At 30.9% G+C, this 21,921-nt stretch overlaps 2 protein-coding genes across 2 annotated transcripts; both read left to right on the top strand.

Annotated features, from left to right (window-relative positions):
* The first annotated feature begins 6,202 nt into the window (after nucleotides 1-6,202).
* LOC110719131 (peroxidase P7-like) lies at nucleotides 6,203-8,722 on the top strand. Its single transcript, XM_021898037.1, has 3 exons — nucleotides 6,203-6,573; nucleotides 6,680-6,871; nucleotides 7,954-8,722. Exons 1-3 carry the CDS (start codon nucleotides 6,361-6,363, stop codon nucleotides 8,512-8,514), a joined length of 966 nt encoding a protein of 321 aa, XP_021753729.1. The 5' UTR covers nucleotides 6,203-6,360; the 3' UTR covers nucleotides 8,515-8,722.
* An 8,738-nt stretch (nucleotides 8,723-17,460) lies between these two features.
* On the top strand, nucleotides 17,461-20,577 carry LOC110719130 (peroxidase P7-like). Its single transcript, XM_021898036.1, has 3 exons — nucleotides 17,461-18,337; nucleotides 18,526-18,717; nucleotides 19,728-20,577. Exons 1-3 carry the CDS (start codon nucleotides 18,116-18,118, stop codon nucleotides 20,280-20,282), a joined length of 969 nt encoding a protein of 322 aa, XP_021753728.1. The 5' UTR covers nucleotides 17,461-18,115; the 3' UTR covers nucleotides 20,283-20,577.
* Nucleotides 20,578-21,921: the final 1,344 nt, after the last annotated feature.

The raw sequence follows: 21,921 nt of genomic DNA, 5'->3' as shown, positions 1-21,921 counted from the left end.
CTTAGCTTGAAGCTTCCTACAATTAAAAACACATAACTATAATTAATCCATTGTTCTCACAAATTTCCAGCAACTCTAATACTATTTAAACCATACTAATCAACCCCTTTTAATGACATAAAGCCATAATATCTTTTCTTTAAGTGGTACTTCAAATCATTTCAAAAGACTTAATTTTCATGACTTAAAAAAAATTCCAGCATACTTATTTCCATCCATCCATACGTCATAAAAAGTAGAAGATAAATCTTAGGAATAGTGTGCTACCAAATATACCCTCAAAAATATGTACAAATATGTGTGTTTACTTTTTTTTTACTCTTATTAATATATTTAATTTTTTTTTCATTAAACAATATCATCAATTAATTTAAAGTTTTTTTTAACAAATTCACTACCTTACAAAAAATAGAAGACAACTCTTAGAAATAGTATGCTACCAAATATACCCTCAAAATATGTACAAAAATGTGTATTTACTTACCCTCATTAATATGTCTGCTCTCATTAATATATTTAATATAATTTTTTTCATTAAACATATCATCAATTAATTCAAAGTTTTTTTTTTAACAAAAAACTTGTAATGCCTTTTTATATATGATGATATAAAAAATTATACTTCATATGTTATTATTATTATTTAGAAAGAAAAAAAAATGTATTTACAATGCTTTTTTTTAATATAAAAATTATACTTCATATGTTATTATTATTACTCAAAAAGAAAAAAATTTGTATTTACGAAGAGACTGTTTATTTATACTCATTCGTGGTTGCTCTTCTTATTTACAATCTTATATATCGTCCTTTAATTGCAACACTATTATTTAAATAATTTTTCTACCAAGTTAAATTAACTTAGGGTTTAACCGTTGAATTAGTTATTACTCCCTTAGTAATTCATGAACAGTGATTTGGTGTATCATATCCAAAAGTAAATATTATGCTTATTTGTAATTGTCTGAATTAGCAAACAATAAAATGGAAATGAGGAATACAAAAATTGAAAAATAAAAAAGGAAATAAAAAATAGCCCATTTGATAAACTTGATAGCTATAGGTGTGCCGATTCATTAATGATAATACACACAAATTATATGTATTAGTATAATTTTATGACATCTCTTTCATTTAGTTTGACAAATTAGTGATATATATCGATCAAAAACCAAATTGTGCATGTAGTACCTTTTCCTTTATTAATTGTGGCTGCAAGAAAAAGATTCATTAATAATTAATGAATGACATTACGAACTACTAACCAATTAAATGATAATGTGTCGTCCACCGAAGGGAAGAAACTCTGATCCAGGGAGCAAGTGTCTACATTGACAAAGTCATAAGAAAATGAGTTCGTGTCTATCATGTTTATTTAATTTTGGTATAGAGAGCTCAGAAATATAAGTAGGGCTGAAAACGATCCGAGTCAAGCCGAGTTTTAGTATGTTTAAGCTAAGCTTGATAAAAATAAATCCGTGTTCGAACTATCTCAAGCTTCAACAAGCTTTTAAAAATCTTTTTCGAGCAGGGCTCGTTAAGAATTTGGCGTGTTCAAGCCTTGCTCACGAAAATACTCATTTACATTTCGAGTTTAATTAAGTTCGAGCTTAAACGAGTTTAAATCGGGCTTGATTAAATAAACAAGCTCTAATTAATCATTAAAAAAATGTTTTTTTTTAACACATCCATTTAATTTTACATAAGATATTTATATTTTTTTCCATAGAAAAAGGTAATGACGAAGTTTTCATACCTTTACATGATGAAATAATTAATACTTTATACCAGTATATATGAATAATACATAAATAAATTTTCCGATTTTTGATTGGGCGTGAAAAAACTTATAAATGGACTAAAACGAGCTATTTATGAACATTAACGAGTCGAACATGATGTTGTTCGAGCTTTGTTCATATATTTAACAAGCTTAAGAAATTCATTTATAAATTACACAAGACTTTTATTTTTAATTGATACTGCATGTATTTATTTTGTTTAAAAAAAAAAGGTGGCGCACACTAATTGATTTAATATCCATGCAAGCTTTCTTTCTGATTTATTTTTTGATGTCAAATGTAATTAAAAGTTATGGAATATTTCTTTTTTTGAAATTCATTTTTCAATTTCGAAAATTAATTCTTATAATTTTCCTAAGGAAACTAATCCCAATTGGGGGGGGGGGCGTTTAGTTTCAACGGGCTAATAAATGACCGGTGACCTAGTAAAAAATTTTTACCTTTTTTTGTTAAATACCAGATGTTGCAATTAAATGTCAAAAAATTAAATTGGTCAAAAAAAAAAAAATCAAAACCATTCCCAATCCCCACCCTTCCCACCCCCATCCCCACCCCCACCCCCAAAAAACCCCTAGCCCCCCACCCTATCCCCTTAAGAGGAACCATTTGATAGGAGCTAGAGAGGTTGAGATAATTTATTAAGTAAAAGTGTTATTAATGCATTTTTAAATTGAAACTTTCATTAATAAAAAGTGATACTTTTTTATAAAAATGGAGAAACCTAGAAATTATAATAACAGGTTTAGGAATCACAAAAAAAAAAAAAAAAAAATATATATATATATAGAAAAAACAAAAAAGCTAGAACCAAACTTGACTTGTGGCCAATTCCTAACACTAATAGTGTAATACTCCATATTTTTATTATATTTTTACATATATAAATTAATTATTTTATTTATTAAAATGATAAATTTAATTTTAAAAATAACTTATTTATTTAAATAAACTGTAAGTGTGCATAAAATAAATAGATCATGAATTGAGGCAACAAAAGTATTTTCAATTGGGTCAATCTTATTTAAAGGAGTGCGTAGACCAACTTATTGGGAATTTAGAGGTCCAATACGTTGGCCTAAGTGAAAATTTGGGGGGGGGGGGTAGGAATTAGTAATAGCAAAGTTGTAAAGATAAGTTTTATTTTTAAAAGGGTAGTAAAAATACCTTAAAACCTCAAGGATTTCCACACAAGTTTCATAATCGTCAGACTACACAAAAGTTCAAAGATTTTCTCTTTATTTTCCATCTCGTTTTTCTCCTTATTTTTCTTCTTCTTTGCCCCTATTTTTCCCGCGCACTCTCCTCTCTTTTCTTCCTCCTCACGCCGGCCAACACCACCGTCGCCACCACCACCATTGGTGGTAGTAGCATGCAGCGCCGGTAGCCTAGCTAGCGTCCATCTTTTCCTTCTCTCTCCTCTTTTGCGCTTTGTGTATAAAAAAACTCTTTTATTCCCACAATTAATTCTAGGAAAAATTACCACAATTAATCCCAACGTTTCCTCGTCCGCCAATACTAATCCTAACTTTCGTTTATTCCCTATCACTCCCAAATTTATACCCTATTAATTTTTATCACCCCCAATAGGTCATCTAATGTGATGTAGCAGGTTACCTAGACACGTGTCCACACGTGATAGGTCTAAACAATTTTTTTTAAAAATAATAAATAAAAACAAAATTAAAATATAACAAAAATTAAATAAAAAAAGGTAACCCTTAACCAACAGCATGTGGCATCCCTGCCACCTCTGGTAGCGGCGCCCCAGTCATTTAAAGCAGGCGGAAGCCATTTCTGTCGCCGGCAGGGAGAAATCTCCTGTCGTTTCAGCCAGATGGCAGCCGACTGCTAATCCTGACCACCGACCTTCTCCCTTCCCCAGTTCCCTCGTCGTTTTTGCCCCCTTCTCCGCCGTTTCCGCCCCTTTCCAAGCCGTTTTCTCCCACCCATCTCTTCCCTGTTTAATTCTGCCCCTTTCACCGTCGAATTTCGCCCCCTTTTCTTTTCTAGTTTTTGGTGCGCAAAAGAAGAGAGATGATGGGGCTGCTGATTTGGTGTGGTTGTGGCCGTGGAGAGTGAATGAGTAGGGGAGGGTGGGTGGTGGCCGTGGAGCCGACACCAGGGCATGAAAGGAGGTCTGGGCGGTGGTCGGTGCTCCGAGGTAAGGGTGTTGACTGGCCGTGGGTGGGTGCAGACCGTCGTTAGATGGTTTTGGTTTTTTTTTTCTTTTTTTTTTAAATCTTTAAATTTATTTATTTTTTAAATTTATTTTTTACTTTTTAACCAACCAGGTTGCGACATGTGTATAAGTAATACCAAGATAGCAATGTGTACCTCTTCAACCGGTTTCAAGTCATATGGGGGTGATAAAAAGTAATATGGTATAAAGTTGGGAGTGATAGGGAATAAACAAAAGTTGGGATTAATATTGGCGGACGAGGAAAAGTTGGGATTAATGGTGACAATTTTTCCTTAATTTTATTGATTATTGATGTAAAGACATGACTTTTATTATATGTTTAGTATTGATTTTGGGATTTTGATGTTGTTAATTTATTAATATAAATTTCAGCTTTATATTTTATCAAAAACCTCAAATTATAAAACCTAGAAATTGGGGATTTTGTATATATAATTGGTCGGTTAGGGATTGATGCTAGGTTGTTAGTTGTTATTCATTAATTCATGGTCTAATTATGTTTTTGATTAGTTTAAAGCCCTCAATATAATGCCAGAATTTAATAATACCCCCTACTCTTTAATTAATGACTTAGGGTTTGATTACCCATAAAAGAGAAAAAGGTTTTAATGATTTATATGATTTCCTAGTCTAAAAGTGATGTTTTATATGACTAGGGTGGCCTACGCGCGCAAAGGAGTTAGCTCTTGTAGATAAATTGTATTGACGTGTATTTACACATTTGGTTTGGGTGGTAGACTTGCTATTTTTAATACGTACTATATATTTGGTTTATGTGCCTATGTGGTGATTTTGTGAAAGTATAAAAAAGCCACCAAAATATTTTATGACAATTATTTTTTGAAACCCTCAAAAGTTTGACACTATTATTTCAAAATTATTATTAAATAATACTTAATTTATTTACATCCCTTCATATATTAAACTATTGTTAGTTTTGAACTCTTAATTAATTTGCATGATTCAATAATATCTAGTGTGCTTTTCTTCAAATGATTTTTTTTAGCTCTAGCTGGTCATACAGAGTAAAAATATGTGAAATGTTCGTTTTAGTTAAAAACTTAATAATCTAAGTTCTTTATTGTTCTACGGCCATCTTATATCTATATCTAATACTAAATCAATAACTACTTACTTATATTTTTCCTCGTAAATTCTCTCTATAATTAATACTCAGTAACAATTTTTTTTTTCATCGATTTTCCTTGATTTTAGAATTTTTAAGTTTTGTACACTTCTTGATAACATCTGCTTAAATATCACTATTTAATACGAATCCCATTCAAATTCCATAACGTTATTTATGTGCCATCAAACAATGTATAATTCATTGTCTACACCTAATATTAAAGCTTCCTCTCTTGATTTCGTAAATTTACACTTCTTAAGTTTGTCCATTTTTTTTAACTAGACCAAATTATTTTATAAAATCTCGCTTAAATACTCTCTTTCTTACCAATCTTTTATGAGAAACTCTCATATTGATCACTATATTTCTATAATGACCAAGTATTACATTGTACTATTACCTTGCTTTTCATAAGAAAATAATAAATTTAATTACAGTTTATCGAAGTAAATTTTATAATTAAGGTTATTAATAATATGTAAAAAAAAGAAGTGTATTTCACTATACATTGTTTTTTAATAGGTTGATATCTATATATTAATGTAAGTGTGTAAGTATACTACTTATTGTTTGTATAGATGGTACATTCGAGTTTAAAATAATAATTATTGTACTTGACGATCATACACAAATATTGTGATTATGTTAATAGTTTACAAGAACTACAACACATGGTGTCTCACCCTTTTATGGACCACTTACTATTGCCACTTGAAAAACAGCAGGACATGAATGAAAACTTCATTGTTATGATACAGAAACAAAGTCAATCTTTCTCTAAATCTTATCTCCTATACTACTACTAAACGACACTTTAAACCCTTATCTTTATATAATTATTATGTAATAATATGCATATTATTTTCTAAAAAGAAGGATATATTATACGATTTCATAGTAGTCAATTTAAGCCGGAAACTGAATTTGTCTTTTTAGCAATTGTATTACATCATTATTCAAAAATTCCATCCACGTCAACTGACCGTAGAAATAATCTCTAAAAATTCAAAGTAAACGCGTTTAGCTGAAATCTTTGACGTTACGTCAATATATAGCTTAACACTACTACTATTCTCCCATGCACGTTAGTTCATGGCTATGCACCAAGCTCGATCTACTATATATACTACGCTTACCATAATCTATTTTGCATCAATACTTAGCTTGCAATATATAACAAAGATTTCATTTTCGATATCTTTGGCTCATTTTCGATTATTAAGCTACTCATGGCTTCTATAGTGATCCAATTTTTTGCGATTTTCTCTGTCATTTTTCTCTTTGCATGTGCTACTAATGCGCAACTTTCACCTTCTTTTTACTCTAGTACATGCCCTAATCTCCAAGGTATAGTACGTAATGCAATGAGACAAGCTATATCTAGAGAACCACGTATGGGAGCTTCTATACTTCGATTGTTCTTCCATGATTGTTTTGTAAACGTGAGTATTTAACTAATTATCTAAGAATGGTAGTTATTTAGATTTTAATTTCAAAATTATCGTTGTATGTATATATTTCTAATTTGCTTTTTCTCTTGGTATTTAGGGTTGTGATGCATCTGTACTTCTTGATGATACGGCTTCCTTCACCGGAGAAAAGAATGCATTTCCGAATCAAAACTCAATTAGAGGCTTCGAGGTTATCGATACTGTAAAATCAAATGTAGAAGCAGCTTGTAGTGGAATTGTTTCATGTGCTGATATCTTAGCACTTGCAGCTCGGGAGGGGGTGCTCTTGGTAAGCAATAATTATTAGTGTTCATATTATTGAAAAATTCAAATTACCTAGTAAAAAGGCAAGGATACAAGAAGCATACGTAGTATATACAATAATTCAAGTATCATACATTGATAAGTACGAGTACCCTCTTTAATTTACATGAAAATTTTAAAGTTTATGACTACTCAATTATAAACAAGTATTTTTTTTATTTTTTATTTTCACACACATAACTCTTTAACCAATTTCACCAATTAAAAAAAAAATAAAACAAAAAAAACTCTTTAAACAAGGTTAATCTAGTCTTTATTTGTGATATAATTTCTTGGTGGCCTGGCTTAGCCTTAGGAAATCGAGCTTAGACAACTATCCTTGTGTTTTCTTACTTTTCGGATTAAGATTTGCATCATCTTGGTACAGTATATTATATCACCATTATGAACCACTTAATTATTGCATTTTTTTGCTTAATAAACATTTTTTTTTTAGTGATTATGAAGGCACATTTAAGAATACAAACCATTTTCCCATTTAACCGACACTGAAGCTTCAAATCGAAGTCTCTTTACTTAACAATTTAGTCACATTACACCATATTAATATATAATAATGACCCACCAATACACATGCATGTGTCCGATCAATCACATACTCGTTACATCAATTACATCAAAGTTTCTTATTATTGTTCACATATGACAAACTACAAATTACAAATCAAATTATTCAGAACTTGTTATGTATCCTGGGTGTACAGTACACCAATGAGTATTTGTTCTCATTTTGATGATTGTTTTTCATTTTATCATCAAATGAATAACAAAGACTAATCTTAGATTAGTTGGGTGTACGGTACACCCGGGTATATATAACAAATTCTACAAATTATTATTCAAAACTAACAATAATACTCCAACAATAATTTAAGTTTACATATATGATCGCACTAGAATTAAAAAAAAAAAAAAAAAAAAAAAAAAAAAAAAAAAAAAAAAACATTGCCATTATGTTTAATAATAAATTGTAACACTATTTATTAAATCATCCCATAATAATTATGTATGATTAATAATAATTATGTATGATTATTGATCATGCAGTTGGGAGGCCCTTCATGGACGGTACCATTAGGAAGAAGGGATGCAAGAACAGCTAGCCAAAGTACCGCCAATTCCAACCTCCCACCACCCACGGCCAGCCTTAGCTCGTTGATCTCCTTATTCGCCGCCCAAGGCCTAAACGCCCGTGACATGACCGCCCTCTCTGGGGCCCACACTATCGGCCAAGCTCGATGCTCCAGCTTCCGGACACACATCTACAACGAAACCAACATTAACCCTAACTTTGCCACCTTGCGTAAGAGAACATGTCCCGGACCTGCCTCCGGTACAGGCGACAACAACCTAGCCCCACTCGACATCCTATCACCTAATCGGTTCGACAATGGTTACTTCCAAGACCTATTGGTTAGGCGTGGGCTTATGCACTCGGACCAGGAGTTATTCAATGGTGGGTCACAAGATTCATTGGTTAGGTTATATAGCAACAATTTTCGGGCTTTTGCTAATGATTTTGCTAATGCAATGGTTAAGATGGGGAATATTAGTCCTCTTACTGGATCAAATGGAGAGATTAGAACAAATTGTAGGGTAATTAATTAATTAATTATTCTTTCAAATTGATAATTAATAATAATAAGGTTCAAAATGGACCTGTACGTAGACTGTAGGAAGTTATTATCATGTATGTCATCAAAGGTGGATATTTGCTTACGATTTGTAACCTTGAATTATGTAAACGGTCGTATGCAGCTACACATGTTCATCATATATTCATATGAAATATAAATATCATAATAAATTAGAATTATTATCGTGAAGTTATTTCGTTAGCTTCGCTTATTTCTTAAATTCTTATGGTCTCCAACGCATTTATAAATAACCTTGACATAATTATATTTAGTAAAAAATAATTTCAATTCAATAAAAGAATTTAGTTTTGTAATATTTGTCTAGTTCAACAAAAATAATTTTATTTTAATAAATAAGTTTAAATTAGTAAAAATCGGTTATTTTAATAAAACAAACATAATAGAGAAACAATAAAATAGTTTTGATCAGTTACTACAATCATTTCAATTCGATAAAACTAGAGTGTACCCGTGCTCATGCACGGAATATATGTAGCATATATATTTAAGAGAAAAAAAATGGTAGAAGTGATAGTTATTAAAGGGTGGTTTTTTTTTTTTTTTTTTTTTTAAATAGAGGGCTAGATTTAATTGGGTGATATGGGTAGTTATGAGTGAAAATGGTGGTTATGTTATTTTTTTTCAAAAAAAAATAATAAAAAAAAAATTTAAAAAAAAAACTCTTAAATTATATTTAAAACTAGAGTATACCCGTGTAAAATGCACGGGATATATATTTTATAGAAAGATATTACAAAGATCTAATAACAAAAATATATTTTAAATACGTGAAGTTGTTTGTGATATATTAACTTGCTCTTTTATGTGGCTGAATACACCGTGTAGCTAGCTATTATGGAAGTTATTTTGTCAATGTTATAGGGATTATTCAGTCAATATTTTAAGGGTTACTCGTTCAATGTTATAATTATTATCCCGCCAGTTTTATAAGGGTTGTGCGTTTTGTGTTATACGGGGTTACTCCGTCAATATTATAATGGGTTATTCCAGTGCCACTGCTGGCTTGTCGGAGAAAAAAAAAACATGTTGTCGCACAAAAAACATTATGTATATATTTTTTTCCGATGATTATTGAATTAATAATAAGGTAGTTAGCTGATGTAAAAAAATATAAATAAACAATTAGAAAAATTTTTAAAAAGGAAAAAAAATGGAACTTATGATGGCGATATTATTTAAAAAAAGTGCACGTAATTTTGAAAAAAAAATGTGCAATTATTGTAATATTGGTGTTTCTAAAAAAAATGGAGAACGTAGGTAGTTTTTTGGGGTAGTGTGTGTTATTAGGAAAAATAATAGTGGAAATTTTTTTGGAGGGTTTTTATTTTTTTTTTAAAAAAAAAAAGGCAGGTGGAAGTTATTTATATGGCAAAAAAAAAAAAAAAAAAAGGAGTGAATGAGAATTGAGAGATTGGGTTTTGGAGTATTGTGGTTACAAGTTGGAAAATCTACTCTACAATTATAATATAGATTAATTTCAGTTTAATTAATAAAAATTATTTCAATTTAACAAATAGAATTTGAAGATAGCATGGCGTACTACTGCAATATATAAGGGACTATATATTAATAGGTGCATATGTGGGATGAAAACATTGAATTATTTTCTGGTATAAAATGATATCATCAACATTTTTGTTATTTATCAAGGTTTAATCATTTTTCTTTCACACATATACAAGTAACAAACAATGAGAAACAGCTCCCTCTTTTATCTTTTTTCTCTTCTCTCGCCTCCTTTTTTTAGGGTTTTAGTTTTCTTGGTCGTTTAGGCCGAAAATAGTCTAATTTCTTCGGAAATTATTAGAATGTTTCCGACTATTTTTCTTTATTTTGTTCTCTCTGTTTGTGAGACTCTATCCCAATTTTTTTTGAGTTTTCCCAATTTTCTAGGATTATAAATCTCATTTATAAATGAGAATTTTAAATAAAAATTGAGAAGGTGAGTTGGATTCATATGGGTTTAGGGTTCGTCATCAACTCTACGATCAAAACGCACGTCAGGTAAATTGTGAAGGTCTCTACTTGGAAAGATGCAAAGACATCGAATATCACTACTCATGTCAAATTTGAAGCGGTGGAGTGTGAGCTATGCCCTATATGCAAAAGTAGTTAGTACGATTTTTTTTTTTTTTTGGTGTTTAGAGAGACACGTGGCGAGGGTGAAGAGTTTGTGTGATTTTGATTGTAGAAGTTATTCTAAATCTGTGGTTTAGAGATCTTTATTATTATTATAGATGTCGTATGACTATTTATAAACGATAATATTCTTCTTCAATTCCTATCAAAAAAATTTAAAAAAAAAAACCAATTTTCTTATTTATCTAAATTTTTAGTTTCCTCTGTGTAATTTAATTTTTATTTTTATTTTATAATTTCTCAAAAAAAAATTATGTAATTTATCCCAAATCGAAACTTTTTTTTAGAAAAAAAAAAAAAAAAAAAAAAAAAAAAAAAAAAGCCTAGCCTCCCTCTTTTCTCTATCCTAAACCCAAGCTCTCATTGTTAATTTTGAAGAGGCTTCCATCGGATTTAACCGCTGGAAAGCCCAAATTCTTGTTTCTTGTAAGTTTATTTGTTTCTTAGTTTATAATAATAATGTCTCCGTCAAAAAAATAATAATAATAATGTCTCCCTCAAAAGAAAGGGTTTATCTCCTTCAAAAGACGAGGCATTCCAATTTCCTTCGAAAGACAGTTTTCAAAAGACTAGATTTTATTTGTGTTTGATAGGTTCTCCAGTTTTGCGGGGCTATGATTGATTATTGCTTGGATTCTGGTTACAAAACCGTCACAAGTATTTTTCTTCCCTATAAAATTATGATGCGACGCAGATTCACTCAAAAAGTTATATGAGACAAGAAATCAAGAATATGCCGAATTGTTATATTTATGTATTTGGATTCTTCGCACTTTCCTGATTAATTCTTGTTTGATTTTGTTAAATCTGTTTTATTAGCTTCAATTGTCAATTATATGCCGTATGACTTTTTTTAATGAATATAGTGTCATCTAGGAGGACTTTTGTACAAAAAAAAATTTAATTATATTTGCATTGTAGATGTTAAAAGCCTATTTCTGTTTATATTATAATGTAAAAAATATAAATCGGTAATTTTGTTTAATCATTAAAAAAATATGGTAGTCAAATTTCAAACGACCACTATAAAAACATCTAATAAAAACATCTAATAAGAGAAGGTTTTGCTTTTTGTCAGCAACAAGGAGTAACGTTTAATAAGAAAAAATACTAATGCAGTAGATATATCGAACATGCAAATTAAATGAAAAATAATGGACTTATTGGAAGTTATTATGAATTTTTTTAAAAAAAAAATAATAAATCTAATATATAATTGAAGAGTTTTTTTCCAACACTCAACCACATCACTCCAAAACCCCAATCTTGTAATTTGGTGCAATTTTTTTTTTTTTTTTTTTTGGGTTGTCAATAACTTCCACTTCTCTAAATTTTAGATAAAAATATAAATTAATCACTTTCACTTTTACTATTTTACAATACAATATATATCTCCATATATAATTGCACAGTTTTTAACATTTCAATTACAAGCATATTTATTATGTTTTTTCATCTTATAAAAAATTTAGTATATAAATTATCCACTTTATTTTAAAATTTTTGAGGGAACTACTCACTTTACTTAATATTACAAATTAAATACACACACTAATTTTTTATAATACAATATTGGAAGGAATTTATATTATAACTTCATGTTTCATTTTTAAATTTTGTATCAACCCAACTCTTGAAAACTTCAATCTTAAAATTATAGGCATTTTTATTTATTTTTAAAAATAATATAGGCCCCCATAAGTTCACTAAGTTTTAGCTGGCCACTTTATAAAATTACTCGGTTAGTGTTATAATGGTTAACCCATTACGAATATAGAGCTTACTTATTTAATAATATAGGGGTTATGCTGTCAGTGTTTTAGGGGTTACTTTGTTATTTCAAGGTTACTCAAAAAGTATAATAAGAATTTACCATTTCAATATAATAATACAGGTTACTCCATTTTTATACCAGTAACCCTACGGTATTGCAGCGCACAGAAAACACACTAGCATAAGTTCCACAATTTTCCTTTAAAAAAAACTTCCTACATTGTATTTATTTTAATATCTTACTATGTGATATATAACCCGTGCATTTTGCACGGGTACACTCTAGTAAAAATAAGAAGTGGAGGGAAACAACAAAATTTGAGGAATAAAGGTATAACAGGTTGAGGTGAAGAGTGGCTGAATTGACTTTTTTTTTTTATAAGTGTTTAGAAAGAGAAAATACAAGTTAATACGGAGTATCCTATATTTACAAAACTTGTTAATATCAAGGCTACTTTTGTAAATTTATCGGCCATATCAAGAGTAATTTTGTATTTTAGTAGCCAACCCCCTTTTCTCTCCCCTCTGTCACCACCACACAACCACTAGTACCACCTGCTGCACCACCGCACAACCCTTAGCTTCGCCAGCTGACCACCACACAATCACTAGCACCACCAGCCGACCCCCACTGAGCATTAGCACCACCATTCGACCGTCTCACCACCGCGATGAACACCACTGGCACGAGCGTATCCCTTTCCCTAAGGGATTAGTATGACCCAATTTTAATAATTTGCTACTAGGGTGTCTTTTGTTTGGCCGCCGGCCGGCCACCAATTTAGAGCCGCGAAGGTGGTCGATCTTAAGCATGGTCATAGAAGGGAGGAGAGAGAAAAAAATTATGGCAATGAGAATGGAGGAGAGAGAAGGAAATAATGTCATGTGAGGGGGAGGAGAAAGAAAAATTGGTGATATAAACATTTTTGGTTAATATAAGATATTTAATTGGGTTTGCCTCTTTTAGAGAGCCACAAGCAGGGGCGGAGGTACGTGAGGGGCCGGTGGAGGCCCGGCCTCCCCGGTCCATCATGGTAGCCTAGTTTTTTTAATTGTTGGCACCCACAAGTTTTATGGATAAATGTAAATGTTAGCTCAAAATAAAAGCAAAGTTGGGCTGCTTAAATTAGTTAGTTTGAGTACGATATGATAATGTTTTGTTGGCAATTGGCATGATATCAAGGGATCAATACTTCATCTATAGTTTATTTTGGCTTTTTTTACTTTCTATCATTTTAAATGAATATATTTTGATTTTAAGGTTTTTTTTTTTTTTTAAATATATACAAATGAAAAAAATGTGATCTCTTCTACTTCTTCTCAAAGCCATTTCTTTCCTATTTTTCCGACTAACTTTTTATTATAATATCTTTTTTTATTAGTATTTTTTTCTTAAAAAACCTATATAAATATATGATGATCAAGTTTTGACATTGGTATTTAAAATTTCTAATAATTGCATTTTTTTTCCTAATATCTCTTAATAGTTTTTTTTCCCCTTAAAAAAAATCTATATAAAAATCGGCCCCCCGGTTCCTAAATTTCTGGCTTCGCCCCTGGCCACAAGGGCATATGATGAGAATCGATCTTAATATCTCGATAATCGGAAGGATGCTCTAACCACTTCAACAATCCCTCATATCAATAATTAGTACTCCGTATTATGTAAATACATATGGGGACGGTTTTAACAACAGCATTTGAAACAATCTTACAACTAGAGCTGCCCAAATAATTCACAGGCTTATCAAGACTAATTGTAATATTATTGGGAGGAATGGACATGTGTAATGAGGCCAACCAGGCCACAAAGCCACCTATACCGGGCTTCCGTGTGTTTATTGTTTAGCATAGAGCATAGTGGTCCTGGCCCAGCACTTTCGACTTTCCCTGTTGTTTAGGTGCATGAAATCTTGAATTTTCTCACACCATATATTAGTTGAATAAAATTCTAAAGATGAATCTTCCTCGATCGATATTGGAATGGTAGCTTTTAAAACGAATTACTCTTAGCCGAGTCAAGATATGATCGTGAATTATCACTATCCTGAAGTTCAATAGTTTCCCATTACCTATAAAAAAAAACTATCAATCAACGAATCAACCTATAGTCATACAGTAACGGGCACAGTAATGTGGATGTAATTGAAGATTACAAAACAATCACACCCACACCTACACCCGCAAAAGCATGCATCATACCATATGCTCTCTGTTAGTGGATCCACAAATATGTTATATACTTTATCACTCTCACCTAAATCGAGCATGTGTTGATCATACACACGCATGCGCGGTAACTAGAGGAAGACGTCTAGTCTTAATAAAGGTTTACAAGAGGGATATAACTAGAGAAAGACAGGGAGTGTATAACTATCAATTACTTAATCAGATCAATTACAATATACTAGTCATAGTAATAATTAGTCTCACAATACTATACTATTCTTATAACTAGTTATAAACTTATAATGCACGGTTAGTAGCTAAAATGATAACAAGTTGTAAACGTTTTGAGTTAAATGGGTCATGGATGGTTTAAAAGGGCCAACTTTAGACGAGTTTTATTGGACAAGACAATGTTGATTTTAAAATAGGTCAAGTGCACTAATAGATTAAAATGTATTCCATTGATTTGATATAAAAGTCAAGTTCCCTATGGTCAGTCCAATATCAAGTACGAGTTTGTACAAATCGATATTATATTGATATGTTCGGTTTCAATTTTGGATTCATTTTCAATTTCAAACAATCAGTTTCTAAGTTGTTTATTTCTGGCAGTTTAGGTTTGATAGGACTAGGAGACCAATGGAGTATATGATTTATACTAAAAATCAACAATTCTATTGTAATTATAATTAATTTCTCTGTTTTTTATTAGTTGACACCGTTTAACTATTATACTATTCGCACACTACACTTTGACTTGATTTTATGATTTATAGATACGATAAAATATAGTCATGCAGGATGTTGTTTAAATCGACTCGATGTTATTTTATTAATATCATCTTTTTATAATTTTACAATGGTTATATTAGAGATATTAATCGTTAAAAAAATACATTGGCAAGCGTGATAATAGAAACGATGTCAACTAATAAAAAACGGAGGAAGTATATAATTAACCAACAAGAGTTGACTCAAGTGGTAGCAGTTTGATGTCGCTGGTTTCGAGTTCGAGCCTCACTGGATGTAAAATACTCTAGTTGAAATATTCACCTATCATAAGTCAGGTAGTATATAACATCGGTCGGATCCAAATGTAGTCAAAACTAAACTCTGATTAATCGGGTGGGGCAAACTCAAAAATTGTCATAGACTGCTGTGGGAGTAATTTAGACGGTATGTCATGTCAAAAGTGTAAAGGGTCGATTAGAATTAACTCTAGCTTTAGTCTTTAAAAAGGAGCTTTTGCCCTTGATAATATAATTAGTGACCAAGTATATTTTGCCATTTAGACATTATTATAAGGTTTTTTTTATTTATTTTAAAATTATTAACAATATAGGGAAGTGAGTAAGATTGCCGAGTTTCAAGCAAAATATAGCCATGCAATAATTTCAATGGATTTAAATACAAGTATCTTCTACTTTTTCTCATAGAAATGGTAGTGAAAAGTGATATACTAGTAGTAGAGCATCGAATTCGAAGCTCAACTTAAATTCTCACACAAATCAAGAAAAGAATATGGGAAAGAACGAAATGTCATCTGATCAAAATGTACACTCCCTATCCGATCCAGTATATTAGCCGTCATTTTGGCCAACTATTTTTGATCCCAAATATTCTCGTACTTTGTATACTTTTTGTACAATTATAAGTTTACATTACTCTTTCGATAGTAAATTAATACTCTCAATTTATTCTTGGAATACTATTAATGCAACTCTAATAAGGATGGACTGCATTGTCTGTATATGATTACTCACTTCATTTCTGAATAATGGTTACGTGTATTATTTTAGACGTTTTTCTTTATTGATTAGGTTTAAATTATTTCCCACATTAAAATAATTTGGTTCAACAAATTTTCCCTCATACATATCTATTTCTAATGTAACCCGTAACTTTTCTCCAAGTTTTAAAGCAACTATTTTTATTAACAAATTATTGCTTTTCACTATTTTTCACTGCATGAAATCACCAAAGGTACAATATTTTAGGTACGGACAGAGTTTATATTAGCAATGTTGATATATTTAATTTTGTCGTAAATTCTCAAACTTAAACTTCTTTAAAATTTCTTTTTACTTGCACAGATGGAGTAGAGTTCTAAAATATATACTTTGTATATATACAAGCAGGTTAAGGGTTGTATTATACATCATAATAGTTTATTCTTTAATAGGCACCAATTTAAAGTTGGTTCAATACTTCAATTAAATAAATAAGTTTCAAAATTCATTTTGACATCTTTACATGCAATGCATTCCCTCGTTGACTTATAATGCATCCTTCATTAAAGAGATTCAATAGCCTCATATAATTTTCGAGCTATAAAGATTTTTGTAAAATCTTAGAGCTGAAAGTTCTAATAAATATTACACGTAGTACATGCTTCCAAACCATGACAAAATAATCTTGTCAGAATACAATTTGAACAATTATTTAAGGAAAACGAAATTTTCCAACAACAAAAAATTAAAATAATTAATTTTTATATAAGAACAACTACTAAATAATTTTTCATCAATATAAATGAGTAAAATGACACAAATAATTCACTTTCTTTCAATGAATAATTATAAAATATGATATTTTCCTAACAAACAAATTACTCCCCTTCACACAAAATAAAATAACAAATTAATTTAATAAGAGAAAAACAATGAAAAATTGACAAGATATAATAGGGCTTCCAATAACAGCTTTCACGTGAATTAATTTTAGCAAAAAACAATATGTAATAAAACCATAAATTGCCGACAATCCATTAAACAGACAAAAAGGGCTAACAATTGTTTCCAGGAAACATACGCGTCTTTGCATTCTGTCTTTTACTACTATACTCTACTAAAATACACCATTTCTTTCGCTTTCTCTAATTTAATTCCCTTCGTTTTTTTCTTCCATTTTATTTGTCATGAATTATAAACCGTTCCCTTCAAAATTCCCTTAAACTATTATTGGGTTGAAGTCCCTTTTGTTACCATCACCTATTATCTTCAACCCCAAAAAAAATATTTTAAAAAAAAAAAAAAAAAAAGTTGAACCCGTAATATAATACGGATGAGCGTATATCTAGTTATGTGAAGGTACATTTAATGATACTTATACATTCGCTCAATTCAACTCATCAATCCCAATGATACATGACTAGGGGACTGGGGACATACAGTACACCCGAATGTGTAATAAAAAAAATGTTGTATACATGTATATAAAATAATACTTGTAGAGAAGAATCACGGAAATTATAAAGCTTGAGATATGCTTTAAGCTGCCATCTATATATGATCATGAAATAAAGTTTTTTTCTCCAGCTGTGCTTGTTATATATAGAGTTTCCATATAAAGCTATTTTCTCTACATTTATAATATAGAAACTACTTCAATGTTCCTAGTAAGTTGAAGAGTGTAATTAATAACTTTTCCAAATTTAATAAAATTAGTAATCTATCTAGCTTTATTAATATATGATGGGTTCATCATCAATGTACTTCATAGCTAGAATATCTTTTCTATGGCTACCTATATGTGCCAACATTATGAATGCTCAACTTACGCCGAATTTCTACGCAAGAAGTTGCCCGAAGCTTCACAACATTGTACGTACTACAATGGCTCTAGCGGTTGCTAGAGAACCGCGTATTGGTGCCTCTATTCTTCGCTTGTTCTTCCATGATTGCTTTGTAAATGTGAGTATTATACCCTTCAATACATGTGTTGTATATATGATGATATTTAATTCACAATTTCACATCAAGTTTATCTCATGAAAATAAATACGAGTAACAAATTTTGATTATGGTCACACATTTTATCATGAACCATTTATGTATTTATACAATTTACAATAATATTGGTTGTTGGTTATAAATTTTAGGGTTGTGACGGGTCGGTGTTACTAGAAGATACGCCAGCTTTCAAAGGAGAGAAGAATGCCTATGCAAATCAAAATTCATTGAAGGGTTTTAAATTGATTGATATAATCAAAAAGAATGTGGAAGCTAAATGTAAGAATACAGTTTCTTGTTCTGACATTCTTGCTCTTGCTGCACGAGATGGAGTTGTTTTGGTAAGTAATTTTGATTGCTACTTAGCTCCATTTGTCAATCATTTTTAACATTCGGATTTAGTTGTCATATTATCTAAACTGTTCATAATAAATAATTTGATGATAAGACTTGTCGATACAAAATTTGTTGATAAGATGTGTTGACATGACTAATTGATTGATTTTATTCATTCTTTTTGTTTCCCATCACATCATTCAAGTGGTTTTATTACATAAACATTTTTTAAATGAGAATTATGTTAATTGGTAATAATATATACTTCCAAATTTTTTATTTCCTCCTTAACTTATTTAAGGATACTCCATAATTTATTTTTGAAGGACTCCATAAGCTAAGTGGTTAACTTTTTTTTTTTTAATTCATAAATGTTTTTTTAATTTAAGTAATAAGAAATAGTCTAATCTTTTTTTTTTTTTTTTTTAAAAAAAAGAAAATGTAGTCTAATATTAATACTCTGTGTACAACATTTTGGACAATTTGGAATTTTAATAAGTTAGCAGAAATATCAAGATTACTTTATAAAGACTGACCAAAGTTGAGGTTTTATAAAACATTTATTTCTATATAAGGCAAAAAGATATAGTCTAATATTTCTGCCATTCAAAAAAATAAACACATTTATTTCTATATAAGCCAATAGAATTAGGTAGTAGAATTAATATTGGAGTGCTTTCATTACATAAAATGATACTTGTATTATTGTATATAGCGTCCTGCGACTCCTGTAGTTCTTACATACTACGTACAAAGAGATAAGTGGAAAAAATATTTATATGCATTAGTATACGATATATAACATTCGTTATGCTGATTTTACGTAATATTTATGAATTCATACGTACATTCCAAAATTAATGTCAATTTACGAAGTATATTAATGATTAGATGCAACTTATTATTGTGCATATCATTACTCAATATATATTTTTATTTTTATTTGAATAAACTTAATACAATAAATATTTTTATAAGCAATTGAATATAATTATTTTTGAAATTGTAAATATAGTTGGGTGGTCCTAGATGGAAGGTACCACTAGGAAGGAGAGACGCAAGCTTTGCAAGCTTTAGCGCAGCAAATGCCAACCTTCCACCACCAACAGCCAACCTTGCAACCCTTATCTCCATGTTTTCCTCCAAGAACCTAACCGCCCGTGACATGACCGCCCTAAGCGGGGCCCACACCATCGGCATGGCACGATGCTCATCGTACCGGTCCCATATCTACAACGAGGCCAACACCATCAATGCCGGCTTTGTCGCAGCCAGGATGAGCACATGTCCATCCGTAGGAGGGGATGATAATTTAGCCCCTCTTGACATGAACTCCCCGAACCATTTCGACAATAGCTATTTTCGGAACCTCATGGCTAGGCAAGGGCTACTACATTCTGACCAGGAGTTGCTCAATGGTGGATCACAAGATGCTTGGGTTAGGCTTTATGCTAAGAGTAACTATGCTTTGGCTCAGGATTTTACTGCTGCTATGATTAAAATGGGGAATATTAGTCCACTTACTGGATTTAATGGTGAGATTAGGAAGCATTGTAGGTTTGTTAATTGATAATATTCATTATCATATCGAGTTGATTTGTATCATTGTATGTATGTATATGATAGGCTCGCTCATTGAAGAACAAATGTATGTTAGCTAAACATGCATATTTTTTTGTTTGTTATTATTTTATAAGAATTGATTCTTCACCCTCAATTTCATGTTGATCATAAACTAGGGTGAGCACGTAATTTGAGGAATTTAGGGGAAAAGTGTAGTTAGTTTCACAAATAAGCAATGTATGTACGTAGTATGTATGAACTGATTCCTATGTTTTCTTCTAAATGCATTATTTTGACGGGAATATTTACGGGATAAAATTTTAACAAAATATTTTTAGTTGTGAAAATAAAAGAGGCTGGTTTTTTTTTCATGGGGAAAGAGGCTAAAGTTAGTAAAGAGACATGATCGCGAATCCAATAACAAGTATTGGGCGTGGACTGCCGCACGCATAATTATGTGCGACAAACTTGTCTGATATGTTTCAATTGTGACTAATATGGTTTTTGTGTTGGTTATATTCCTTTTGTTTGCAGATATGTTTTTTTTATATATATATATATGTTTCTTTAATTGGCTGATATGTTTCTTTAGTTGGCTGATATCTTTTATTTGTTGGCTGATATATTATTTTAATTGTTAGCTTATATGTTTCATTGTGTTGGCTGGTGTATCTATTTTATTGGCTTACATGTTGCTTTTGTTTGCTGATTTCATCCTTTTGCTGGCTGATACATATGTTTCATTTGTTGGTTGATAAATTCCTATTATTGGCTGATATGTATCTTTTGTTGGAATATATGTTCCTTTTGTTGGCTGATATGTTTCATTTGTTGGTTGATATGTTCTTTGTGTTGACTGATACGTTTTTATTAATGTCTTATATGTCCCTAATATTGACTAATAATATCATACATCAATTGACTGATATGTTCATTTTAATGGCTTATATGCGTCATTTGTTAGCTAAAATGTTTTTTAAAAATACAGTATATTTTTATTTCCTCTTCCTCTCTTTCTTTCTCTCTATTTCAAATGGGAAAGGGATTTCTCATTAACAACAGACATGAGTAACCAACAAAAACAACACCGCTGCTTCCCAATTGCCCAACCAACAACAACACCGCCAATGCTCCTCAACTGCCGCCCAACTAGCTACCATCAGCTAGCGAACTCCAAAAGCAAAGAACCGCCACCAATCAGTCACAACCACCGTCCACAACAGACGCGACCTGCAATTGCACCTCCCCTATGACCTGCACCAGCGAATCGCGGTCAAATTACACTCTGACTCGCCGCAATCCGCCCAGAACCACCAGTCATCCGCATCTCCAACCACAACCCAAAATTGACCACCAATCGCTACCAACCACAACCCAAAATTGACCACCAATCGCTACCAACCACCAGTCATCTGCACGAACTATTGGATGCGGACTGTCGCACTCAATAGTTTGTGATTACAGTGTAACATTTATTTATTTATTATTTAGGAAATTTTATCATTTGCTACCACGAAAAAACCATGTTTCACATTTGTTACCTGTTAAAAAAAATTACTTTACTACCACCCTGCATCCAATAGTTCGTGATTACAATGTAACATTTATTTATTTATTATTTAGGAAATTTTGACATTAGCTACCAC

This window comes from Chenopodium quinoa, unplaced genomic scaffold (assembly GCF_001683475.1).
Source record: "Chenopodium quinoa cultivar QQ74 unplaced genomic scaffold, ASM168347v1, whole genome shotgun sequence".
Classification (NCBI taxonomy): domain Eukaryota; kingdom Viridiplantae; phylum Streptophyta; class Magnoliopsida; order Caryophyllales; family Amaranthaceae; genus Chenopodium; species Chenopodium quinoa.
The sequence above is the reverse complement of the archived record's forward strand: the minus strand, read 5'-3'. Positions and strand labels throughout refer to the sequence as shown.

What these genes read in the sequence shown, in the direction of transcription:
- LOC110719131 (XM_021898037.1), top strand. Translation starts at nt 6,361, where the DNA reads ATGGCTTCTATAGTGATCCAATTTTTTGCGATTTTCTCTGTCATTTTT. An exon ending in TCCATGATTGTTTTGTAAAC is followed by an intron (nt 6,574 to 6,679) that starts GTGAGTATTTAA and finishes CTTGGTATTTAG; the next exon opens with GGTTGTGATGCATCTGTACT. An exon ending in CTCGGGAGGGGGTGCTCTTG is followed by an intron (nt 6,872 to 7,953) that starts GTAAGCAATAAT and finishes TTGATCATGCAG; the next exon opens with TTGGGAGGCCCTTCATGGAC.
- LOC110719130 (XM_021898036.1), top strand. Translation starts at nt 18,116, where the DNA reads ATGATGGGTTCATCATCAATGTACTTCATAGCTAGAATATCTTTTCTA. An exon ending in TCCATGATTGCTTTGTAAAT is followed by an intron (nt 18,338 to 18,525) that starts GTGAGTATTATA and finishes TATAAATTTTAG; the next exon opens with GGTTGTGACGGGTCGGTGTT. An exon ending in CACGAGATGGAGTTGTTTTG is followed by an intron (nt 18,718 to 19,727) that starts GTAAGTAATTTT and finishes TTGTAAATATAG; the next exon opens with TTGGGTGGTCCTAGATGGAA.